Raw genomic sequence first — 12974 nt, 5'->3', positions numbered from 1 at the left:
GTTGTATCCCTATGGGTAGTGTCACCGCTATCACCATCACAAATAATAAGAGAATACTTTCACTCCCGTGGATGTAGGCACATTGCCGAACCACGTAAATCTTGTCTTTTTACCTTTTTGTCATTATTATTTTTCTTGTTCTTGTTAATCTCAACAATTAGCCACTGCTATGATATGATGGATAAACTCTTAGAAAATTTCATAATAAATTATTGTTACATACCTAAATCAGAAGAAGCCATCCTGATGAAAAGATCTTGTTCTTTCTCAGGTATCAGTCTAAGGTCAATCAAATCACCGAACCAAAGCAAACACCCATTATTTTCTCCATTGCTTATATCCATATTTGAATAAGCTGTACAGTTGCAATTCTTCAAGCAAACTTGCTCACACTCTTGAAGGCTCATACTGCTGTTGAACCATGAAAACATTGTATCTGGCAACTTGACACCACTATATTTAATGAATCCATCTGAGGATGCATTTTGACAATTCAAGCGTGTCCTCCGAACGCATCCTGATTCTACTGGATTTTCGGGCAAAAATTTGTCCAGACATCTACAAGAAGAGTAGTAATCATAGTAACAGATACTATATGCTCCACAATATCCATATCTGTCACAAGTGTCTGTTGGTGCAGTAAACACAATTTTCCATTCCTGTGAACCATCTGCCCATAAATGGAATTGTATAGTCCCAGAGGTTGATATTATTAACCTTATCAACTTTGAGGTTTCAAAAACCTTATAGTATGCATAAAACGCAGTTGCATTAACAATTGCACCCAGTTCGGCCATGTCTTCCAACTTTTCCATGCCGGGTGAGCCGTTCCATTCCAGACCATTCCATGGTCCTGACCGAAACACTTCCTCCCGGCCTCGTTTTATGAGCACTTGTGGATATCCTGTAGGTTCAACCAGAAGTTTATATTCCCCCGAGCCTGGATTGTTTTCTGCCTTCCATGATGATAGAATAATCTCAATACCAGTATGGAAATTCTTTCCAAACATCATGCCTGGCAAAAGAGTATCTGTAGGATGATGAAAACTTTGCCCCATAAAATTCTCTGGATTACTATCATTTGCATCAGTAATTACTAGATTCCCAGAATCTAATAATCTGGCAACTGGATTTTGCACGATTTTGGAACTGTTAGTTTGCCAAAATATGGAATTGTTGCCACCAACAAGAGCTAGCTCGCCTGTATTGAACATCTGCAAGACCACTGATGATATATTGGTGATGGGAACATCTCTATTGGCAACCCATACTACGGTGCGGATAGGCAATTGCTTGTACCATATGCCAACGTAGCGATTCGATGAATTGTTTGGGCTAAAAAATCCCAACTCAAAAGTTCCACCAGAAGAAGCAATGGTTTCACCATCTTTAAGGATGTGAGTGGAGTCAATGGTATCCCCTGCATAACAAATCTTCTGAATTGAAACTAAGAGTATCATAGCTATGAACAACAGGACATCATTTCCCATTGAGGAAACAGTTTTTTCTTTCATCTTTTTCTATTCTACTTCGTTCATATTATTATCAAATGGAGTATCTGTTACGCATTAATAGACATGTCTTGATCTATCGGAGACTCGGAGTATTATCTATGGTCTTTGGTCTTCGTCTATCTACCACTACACCATATTAATTGCTCAACCCCAATAGTTATTGCATGAACCGTAGTCTACACAGTTGTGTGGATCAAGGTCCAAAAACGATGACGTTTTGTGTATCGTTTTTCACGTGATCCGTTGCAACATACGTTTTTATAACTTATAATTTATATTATTTTAAAATATAATGTGCATTATTATCAAACATAATTTACATTATATTACCCCAGAAGTTTAATATTCTAAAATGTAATGTACATTATTTTAACACGCAATTTACATTATTCTAACACATAATATACATTATTCTAACAGATAATATTCATTATTCTTACTCATAATATTCAACGACATAGGAGTTAGGAGATCGACCTAAGAGGAGAAGTTAATATTTTTCTATTTGCAAAATGCTACTTGTATTGTCAAGAAAATATACTTCAAAAGCTTTGTTTCGCTTAAAGCTGAAAAAGTAATAGTTAATAAGCTAACTAATTGAAATTAAAATGTTTGGTAAAATTAATTGTTGAATTAGCTATAAATGTATAATTATACAAAGACTTAAAAAGTATAAATTAAGATATTAGGATTTTGATTAATGAATGGTAGATGGTATCATTTTAATAAATCAAAAAAAAAAAAAAAGTTAAAAACCCAAGATTATATTAAGTTCCCACTTTTAACAAACATAGCTTATATCTTATTTGTAATTTAAAATAACTTTACCAAACAAAGCCTAAGTTTAATGTTAGTTTTATTGATAATCGAAGTAGTCAAACGGTGGACCAACACAACCGGGAATATAGAACATGGTGATCGGAAAAATAACGCTTTAATTTGTATTGCTTTGTGCGTGTATATGACTTTTTCAAGGCAATTTATATTGTGCATCAGGGCGAACATTACATTATGCGCCCTGGTGCAAAACGATGTCGTTTTGCACTTCTTTTTTTTTTTTTTTGGAAATTTTAATTTTCCGTATTTGCTGTTAACTTGTTAAAAAAAAAAAATCATGTTTTGAAAATGTACATAATTGTATATTAAAATGTACATAATTGTATATGAGAATGTACATAATTATATAACAGAATACATATAAACTTTTAACTTTTTAAAAAAATCGCGTGTTCGAATGTACATAATCGTTTTAAAAAATGTACATAATACACATATACTCTATCGCGTCGACTCTCCACACAACGACGTCGTTTTGGAATGCGCGAGGCGCACAGTGTAGGGTGTAACGTAGACAAGTCTTGCCATAAATACAATTAATTTCCTTCCTTTGCTTACTGTGGACAAGGAGCCTCCCTCACTTTGAGAGGTCCTTCCTTTGCTTACTGTGGACAAGGAGCCTCCCTCACTTTGAGAGGTTGCTCCTATATTGCCATTGGGAATAGACTCGATCCCTAGTTATTCTTCCAAACTTTCATCTCTATAACCAATTGAGCTACTCATGCGGGCTATTCTACTTCATTCATATTCATATTATTATCAAATGGAGTATATGTTTCGCATTAATAGACATGTATTGATCTATCGGAGTATCTATTACGCACTATTATCTATGGTCTTTGGTCTTCTTCTTATCTACCACTACACCATATTAATTGCTCAACCCCAATAGTTATTGCATGGATCGTAGTCCACACAGCTGTATGGACCGTTCAAAAACGATGACGTTTTTTTTTTCACGTAATTCGCTGCAACATACATTTTTATAACTCATAATGTACATTATTTTAAAATATAATGTACATTATTATCAAACATAATTTACATTATATTACCTTAGAAGTTTTATATTCTAAAACATAATGTGCATGATTTTAACACGTAATTCACATTATTCTAACACATAATATTCATTCTTCTTACTCATAATATTCAACGACATAGGAGTTAGGAGATCAACCTAAGAGGAGAAGTTAATATTTTTATATTTGCAAAATGCTACATATTGTCAAGAAAATATACTTCTAAAGCTTTGCTTCGCACGCCTAGTTGAAAAGCTAGCTAAAAGCTGAAAGTTGAAAAAACAATAGTTAATAAGTTAACTAATTGAAATTAAAATGTTTGGTAAAATTAATTGTTGAATTAGCTATAAATGTACAAAGACATAAAAATGATAAATTAAGATATTAGGATTTTCATTAATGAATGGTAGATAATATTATTTTATAAATCAATAAAAAAAAAGTTAAAAAGTCAGGATTATATTAAGTTCCCATGTTTTACCAAACATAGCTTATATCTTATTTGTCATTTAAAACAACTCTACCAAACAAAGCCTAAATTTATTGTTGGTTTTATTGACGTACAATCGAAGTAGTCAAACGACGGGCCAACACAACCGGAAAAATAGAACACGGTGATCAGAAAAATAACATTTTGTATTGCTTTGTGCGTGTATATGGCTTTTTCAAGGTGTATAAGGGCCTAAACTAGACGAGTCTTCCCTGCCATAAATACAATTGATCTCCTTTCTAAATAGGAGGATGTAAATCATGGTAACTCAACTGAACATGAACCACAGAGACTAGACATTTGCTTACTGCGCACAAGGAGCCTCCTCACTTTGAGAGGTTGCTCTCATACTACCGCTGATGAGACAATCCCCAATTATTCTTTCAACTTTTCATCTTTATAATCAGTTGAGCTGCCCATGCGAATTATTCTACTTCATTCATATTATTATCGAGTGGAGTATATCTTTCGCATTAATAGACATGTATTGATCTATCGGAGTATCTATTACGCACTATTATCTATGGTCTCTGGTCTTCGTCTTCTCTACCACGTACTACACCACATTAATTGCTCAACCCCGCGTTGGCTATTTCAACGATGGCAAATTATTGCTTGGACCGTTGTCCATAGTGTGGACTACGGTTCAAAATATCATCATAAATATTATGAATAAAAATAATGTATATTATGTGTTAAAATAATATATATTAAATGTTATAATGATGTACATTATGTATTAAAATAATGTACATTACGTGTTAGAATAATGAAATATCTAGGATAATATAATATATATTATGTTTTAGAATAATGTACATTATGTTTAGGGCTGATAACGAACCGAACATAAACGAACAGAGGTTGTTCGTGTTCGTTTGTTAAGGTTTTTGGAGTGTTCATGTTCGTTTGTTAAGGTTTTTGAAAATTCTGTTCGTGTTCATTTGTTAAGCGTTCATTAGTGTTTGTTAACGTTCGTGAACACGTTCACGAACGTGTTCGTTAACATTAACGAACACGCTCACGAACATTTTCTTTAACATTAACGAAGACGTTCACAAACATGTTTGTTAACAAGCACATTCATGAATATGTTCATTAATATTTGTGAACATGTTCATTTATGTTCATAAACACGTTCGTGAATGCTTAATAACCAAACATATTAATATGTTCATGATCACAATTCGTTCGTGAACAAAAAATAATATATGTTCACAAAAAATAATCAAACAAGTAACACAATTACAAACAGAATAGAAACAAATACTAAACGAACACAAACGAACTTGTCTGCGAACATTATTAAACGAATACTAAGCAAGCTTGTTCGTGAACATTATTAAACGAACACAAACGAGCTTGTTCACGATCTCTTAGCAAATGAGCTTACAACTATCCAGACTTTGTTCGTTTATAAATCGAGCTCTAAATTTTGTTTTTTTAATGTTCGTTTACCTTAATAAACAAACATAAACAAACGCTTACCGAACACTAACTGTCAACAACTAAAACAACATAGCAATTAATGATTGCTCTCGTCTTTTTCGAAAATATGATTGCTCTGATCTTGTTTCAATCATTTTTCTATTTGACTCTCATATGGAATATTTTTGGTAGAAATATGCTACTTTATTCTCCTGAATTACTACGTTTTATACATTATTTTTTTTATTCAATTCTTATACTAAATCCATTGTTAGAAAATCATCTCTGTATAAAAAGTTTTATTGGTGATATAGGAGTTAGGAGATGAACCTAAGGGGAGAATTTAATATTATTATATTTGAATAATGTTAATTGTATTGTCAAGAATATATACTTCTAAACCTTTGTTTGTCACGCCTAGCTAGCTGAAAAACTATCTAAAAACATTTATTTCCTCTATCACTTACTCTTTAAATTTGCCCCGATCTTTATTCCTAAAGTGTGGAAAATGGGTTTTGCAAACATTTGCTAGCATATCTCATTCACATTGTCTTTTGTTGCACTCCCCAAGTCTCGGAAACATTTCTAAAGCGTGGAAACAATCCTAAAGTGTGGAAAGGGACTTTCACCTCAGTATATTTTGACCCGTGCTCCTTTTTTCCACCTAGTGCTTAAAGTAACATCGAGGACGATGTTTATTGTGAAGTGTGGAAAGGACGTACTTTGTGCTTGGTTGTTTGTAAATTCGATTGATTGAATGGTTCATGATTGATGATTGTGTGTCTTGATGGAGAGTGTGTCATTGTTCATACTATCTTAGAAATGTGTTGGTGATGTGTCAAAAATGTTTAATTCTTGAAATATTATTTGGAAGTTAGCTCTTTACACCATTTGAGAATTGCATAGAGCCAAATAGGTTTATATCTTTTGTATGCTTGCATGTTATTCACCTCTTATATTATTTGGACCTTAGTCAAGGAACTCTCGAAGTGGGAGTGTGTACCCCTCAACTTTAGAAATATAGATGTAAGCGAAGCCTGAAACGAACAAAATCTTGGTAATGCATGGGGCAAAAGGTGAGCCTTTGCTGAGAATTGAGTGTAAATCCCAAAGCCCAAGAAAAAGGCATGAGGGATTGAAGTGTGAAATGAAGAACGTGAAAAAGGCTAAGACCAAAAACAATGGCCACCCCTTGAGAGAAGAAACATGGTGAGCCGTCTCGATAGAATTTGACCGCAAATCCATTACACTGTCTTTGAAAAATTGTAGAGCTCTACATGAAGTCGGTTGTCTCAAGGGCGATGTTCTAGGAGACGAGAAGAGAGAGTGGAGGTGAGCCACCCCGCTGGAAACAGGGCACCCATAGCACTGACCTTCGAAAAAGCATGGAGCTCCATGTGAAGTCGGGCCGCTCGGTAACGATTCTAGGGGGATGAGAAGAGAAGAGAGCTCGTCTAAGCCAATTGGTGGGGAGAGGTCCATGCCACACCTCACTTACTTTTATATTTATGGGCTTTGGTGTAACACCCCAGATTTTCGAAACTTTTAAAACTTATATAATAAAGGTAATCTCTTATTAATTCAGAGCATAAACTAAACATAATTGTCGGGTGCTATACCACATTTGAGTTAGAGAACTCAGATGCACAGGCTATTCTATCTAAATATCCTCAAAACAAAGTCAATACATCAATATGGCACGCAGGTCGAATGGGAAACTAGCTAACTAAGCCTCGGTCCTCTAGCGCTCTCCAGAGCTACTCATCTGTGCCTGAAAACCAAATATATCTGTTCAGCGAATAATGCTGGTAACCCACTCCAACGCGTTAAAATACAATATAGGTATACATATATATATATATATATATATATATATATATATGTATATATATATATATATATATATATATATATATATATATATATATATATATATATATACATGTATACATGTATATATATATATATATATATATATATATATATACATGTATACATGTATATATATATATATATATATACATGTATACATGTATATATATATATATATATATATATATATATATATATATATATATATATATATATATATATATATATATATATATATATATATGTATGTGTATACATACATATATATATATATATATATATGTATGTGTATACATACATATATATATATATATATGTATGTATATATATATATATATATATATATAATATATATATATATATATATATATATATATATATATATATGTATGTATATATATATATATATATATATATATAATATATATATATATATATATATATATATATATATATATGTATGTATATATATATATATATAATATATATATATATATATATATATATATATATATATATATATATATATATATATATATATATATGTATGTATATATATATATACATACATATATATATATATATATATATATATATGTATGTATATATATATACATACATATATATATATATATATATATATATATATATATATATATATATATATATACATGTATATATATATATATATATATATATATATATATATATATATATATACATGTATATATATATATATATATATGTGTATGTATACATATATATATATATATATAGGAAAACCATTTTGAAGTCGGAAGATATATACTTAGCAGACTCTAGTTTTAAAATCGTGAATAGACTCAACAAGTAGGGACAAACATATTCAACAGATATAATCATGCATATAAAGATACTAGCATATATCCTAAGGTCACAATCTTATTTAACATCATTCACATCATTATTCCATCATTATCTCAACACATAAGCACACTTTGGTGGCGCCACAGGACCAATCACATGCCCATACATGAGGGTCAGCACATATAGCGCTAACACGGCCCCGCAGCACCCTGCCTCGTATCGCAACACGAAGGGGTTGATGGCAACCAACCGATGAACCGCAGCTCATCATAACGTTTGATCGCAACCAAACGATGGACCGCAACTCAAAAGTGTATTTCTGATCGCAACCAGATTATGAACCGCAGCTCATGTATAGCGTTTAATCGCAACCGAACAGTGTACCGCAGCCCTATATAATATTTATATACTTGCCCGATCGCAACCGGCCTGGTTAACAGCCGATGGTTCTCAACCCATCCAACTGCCCGTATAGCCAATTTGATCGCAATCAAATTGGGGTATCATGCACACATAACACATAGCAAGCACATGCAACCCAAATTAGCACATTGGGAAAGGGGAGAAAACGTATAAGTAAACTTATGCGTGGTCATCCACATACTAGGAATATTCCTAAGGGGTTCATACGTCTTTCACCTAGGCCAACGGGATACCAATTCAACTAGCATGCAATACACAAGACTCCTTTATCCTACGAATGGTACCCGAAACATCAAACTAGACTCAGGCACGAAAACGTTGTCCGTTGGGACACCTCGGGGGTCGGGGAAACATCAAACGGGAAAAACCACCATTCCGCACTGGGAGGAACAAGCGGGTGGCCAGCGGGTGGAGGACCACCTGCCGGCGGCGAACTGCTGGGCAGCGGGTACCCGGCGGGCAGTCGGTTGCCCGCTGCCGGCGACGCCCATAGGGGCAGCGGGTAGGTGGCGGGTTCCCCTACCCCCCACTGACTCTTTTGCGATACTTTGGTCCCGGGATCATTCGTGGAACCCGAAACCATGTTTAGACACTTTTAAACACAAACGAAGACACCATGTAGTCAAATAATGGATCAAAACCAAGAATCACATTCAAATACATCCTAACATGACTTCTAAACATAATTAACACCCGATCATGCGAAATACCATCCAAATATACCAAGAATATCACAATACGAAATTCACAATTTAACCTAGGGCTCTAATCATATTTAAATCACAAAATTATACTTTATCTTTAAAATCGAGAACATCAAGATTTATCAAGAACGACACACAATTATCAAGATCTTCTCATAATCATCAAGATTATCAAGATCAACACATAAGATCATCTCATCAACATCAAGATCATATCATAATCATCATAAAATATTTATCAAGACACAAGCATAGAATTGTATATCAAAAAGAGCCAAAGAAGAAGATTATAGCAAGGAAAATAGGTTTTGTTGAGACATAGGTTACCTCTTCGCCTTAATCAGAATCCTTGGCTACTAAGGTTCTTCTCTAAGATTTTCATCCGATTAACCTCCCTAGGCTTGGTGGTGGGGAATCTCCCGGGAATATTTTCGTGTAATATAACTATGGGTGGTACGGGTTCTAATTGCTTTCTAATCCCCTATTTATAGAATCAGGAATCCTAGTCATAATCTGAATAGTAAAGGCCTACTTTCTTTATTCCTAATAGATATATAGGCCTAGGATTCCTAATTAGAATCTGACTAGTAAAAGGTTTACTCTCTTTATTCCTAATAGGCTTAGGACTCTAGTTTAGGCAAGGGTCCACGATCCATGGTGGACCGCATTAATTAATTAAAGGGAATCCTAACCAAATTAAATCCTTTTTAATTGTTATTAACGGAATTAATTAAATAATTAATTCGAGATTGAAGGCCACAACACGGGGTGTTACATTTGGCGTTTTGGTTGGGGTGTGCACATCGTTCCCACTAGTGGGTTCGGCTTGAAGGCCCATAGAATATAGGAGGTGAATTCAAAATTTTTGCATGCTTGAATTGGTGTGGAGAGTGTGTTCCATTGAGCTTATTTTCATCCTTTTGCTAGGGTTTTTTGATTCATTAGAAAATTCCTTGAATTACAAAGTATGGCACATGATCAACACAATTGTTTGATAGCATGAGGGATTTCACCCCCTCCATTGTGTCACACACCTTTCTTGATTGACCGTTTGACTGATTGAATTTGCATCAAGTATCTTTACCACTTATCATTCCTTGAGTTGAATTGAAACCTTGCTCGAGGACGAACAAGAATAAAGTGTGGAAACTATGATAAGTGCCAAAGATGCTACATTTAGTGAGGTAATTAAGAGGCATATTGAGCAATATTTGGAATCTTTTGAGCATAATACATGTTTAGAATGACTTACTTTGATAGAAGTTAGGAGCAAGGACTAATTGTGATTGCGTTTGTAGGAAATAGCAAAACATTGTTAATTATAGGGCATTCAGGCGACAGTTCGGTAACTGGAGCATATCTTGAGCTAGGAGTGTCCAAACAAGGTGATTCAAGTGGACATGGTTCGACAACTTCAAGGACTACAACTTTTGTGAAGGAAAAAGTGGCTAATTATCAACAGAGAATTCCACGAATAGCTCCAACGCTTGTTGGCCTTGCGTGGACGGGAAACAAAAAGTCCAACGCATCCGTCCAACGTGCGTTGGACTACCCAGTGTGGAAATTACAGAATTTGGCCTCTATTTAGAGGCTTGTAATTGGGCTACGAGGGAGACTACTTTTTTTTTTTTTTTTTTATCATTTTTCTTCTCATAGAGTTCAGATCTTAGCATTCTTAGATTAGGGTTTTTAGATTAGATTTCCATTTTCCTATCTACACTCATTGATCTACAACTCTTGAAGATTGGATCGCAATTGCATTGGAGATTGGGTAACCCTACTCTCTTAAGCTTTCAATTCTATACTCTATTGTGTTATCTTGAAACTCTTTCATTGTGCTTTCAATCTATTAATAATGATGAGTTGCTAGATTTCTAGGATTTGGATTGGAACTGATTCATGATTGTGTATTCATGCTTTGTATAGATTAGATGATAAGAATTGATGTATGGCTAGATATTAAATGCCTATGTTGTAGAGGTGTGCATATTGATCTCTATCCATTGAGAGCTCCAATGGATAGATGAGTGTGAGAGTGGGGGAATAACAAGAGATTGCACTTAATTTCCTTAGTCTTGCCCTTGCAATCCCCGGCATACGATCCGAGAGGGCTAGGCTCGGGAGAGGAAGGTAGACCGCCGGCCTTGTGTTTGATAGAATGCCTCACCCGACTTAGGGATTGAGAGTTTAGGTTCTACGCAATCTAATGTTGGTGCCATAGTTCTTGTGACAACCCAAAATTTAATTTTCTAAATTCGATTTTAAGAAATTCCAAAATAGCCGTTTTTTTCACTCCTACAAAATTTTTGCGATAAACACAGTGTGGAAATAAATTGTTTTAGTGACATTTTAAATAAATCCAACACCGAGAATTATCTATTTCTAAAAATCCTAAGTTTCCGGGTACATTGCGTACCAAGTTTTGAACTGAAAATCATTATGAGTGAAACCAGGAGAAATCTAAGAAGCCTAAACCAAGTGTTATTCTAGAAATCATTTTTGTGAAATTCACTCTAAACCCTTAAACTATTTCAAATCTTAAATCTAGACTTGGTCTATGAAGCTTGGTGGACCACAAGCATCCAACCCTTTTGCCTGATACAATTTTTAGCCAACTTTTGCCATTTTTGCCCTCCACCAATCATTGTGGTTTCTCCTAGGGTTTAATGCCCCTATAAATTAGAAAGACATCAGACCTTTGCCTCTTGATTCCCAACCTTGTCTTCCCCAAAAGCTCTGCAAGAAAACCAAAGGAAAGCACAGTAAGTTTCATAGCTACTCTCATCCAATCTTAGCCATCCATTTCTTCTCTGCATTCCTTCTATCCTACCTCTCCGAGAACTTAGTCTTAAGGTTGTTGTATGGTTTGTTTGAGATGTTTAGGAGGTGAAGGAGGGTGTAGCTAGCTTGGGAAGAAGGTGGAATCCCAGCAAAAAGGAGGAAACTACAAAGGTATAACCCCATGGACTCCCAAAGCTTTTACAGACTCTGTGAAGTCTATTTATTTTTTGAAATGCTTAGAAATGCTAAATTATTGTTGTCGTTGAGCTAGTAAGTGATCCATTGTTGATCTATGATGTGTTCTTAAGGATTTGGGAGTGTTTGATTGCCTGAAATTGCATTACAGGTGAAGATGAATCTCACTGGTGCACAAGACAGTGTGCACCAGATGAGTAACGGAGCTAGCCAATAGCCCTAGGCAGGGACCGTTGGCCAGCCCCGTGGAGGCACGAGCTTAGGGCACGGCGAATGGCAAGAGCCGTAGCCCTATGTGACACCCCAAAAATCCACATTCAATCCATGGATTAATTGAGTAATTAATCCTATTTTATTTGAAGAATTAATTCCTAAAATTCTGATTTTTAATACTCAAGGACTAGTATTTGACTAGCCAACCTTAAAGTTGTGTTGTACCTTGAGCTTTGAGGGGAGTTCCCTTGTTCCTTACACTTTCTAAGGGTTAGTAAGGGTATTCTTGACTTTTCACCAAGAGTTAGTATTGTAACCTAACCTAGAAGACTTCTTCATTTCATTCCCTACAATTCTTAGAAATTAGCTCTACCTTCTCTATAGAAAATGAGTGTAGCTTATTCTCCAAGCCAAGTTGAGACCCTTGTCAAGATTCCAGGATTTGCTTCCAAGATTCAACCTTTCACCTATTTGGGCATCTAGGAGGGTAAGATCTAAGTTCATCTTGTGTTTTTGGTTCCATCTTAGTTGTTTTTTTCTTAAAGGTAGGATCTTTATGATCTTTTGGTTTGATCTTGAAGTGGGTTTGGAAAGTAAGCTTTGTGGGGAGCTTGTTGTGGTGTAAAGTGAAGTCTTTTGGTCTACAAGA

At 34.7% G+C, this 12974-nt stretch overlaps 1 protein-coding gene and 1 long non-coding RNA gene across 2 annotated transcripts; both read right to left on the bottom strand.

Moving 5' to 3' along the window:
* Positions 1–215: 215 nt before the first annotated feature.
* LOC109184298 (G-type lectin S-receptor-like serine/threonine-protein kinase At4g27290) lies at positions 216–1514 on the bottom strand. Its single transcript, XM_019334294.1, has one exon. It carries the CDS (start codon positions 1512–1514, stop codon positions 216–218), a length of 1299 nt encoding a protein of 432 aa, XP_019189839.1.
* A 5105-nt stretch (positions 1515–6619) lies between these two features.
* LOC109184363 lies at positions 6620–11247 on the bottom strand. Its single transcript, XR_002054754.1, has 3 exons — positions 11236–11247; positions 9102–9108; positions 6620–6702 (listed from the first exon to the last, which is right to left on the bottom strand). It is a non-coding gene; the product is annotated as an uncharacterized LOC109184363 (long non-coding RNA).
* Positions 11248–12974: the final 1727 nt, after the last annotated feature.

Source organism: Ipomoea nil, unplaced genomic scaffold (genome assembly GCF_001879475.1).
Source record: "Ipomoea nil cultivar Tokyo-kokei standard unplaced genomic scaffold, Asagao_1.1 scaffold1259, whole genome shotgun sequence".
Lineage (NCBI taxonomy): Eukaryota > Viridiplantae > Streptophyta > Magnoliopsida > Solanales > Convolvulaceae > Ipomoea > Ipomoea nil.
This window is presented reverse-complemented; position numbering and strand designations above follow the sequence as displayed.

What these genes read in the sequence shown, in the direction of transcription:
- LOC109184298 (XM_019334294.1), bottom strand. Translation starts at nt 1,514, where the DNA reads ATGAAAGAAAAAACTGTTTCCTCAATGGGAAATGATGTCCTGTTGTTC.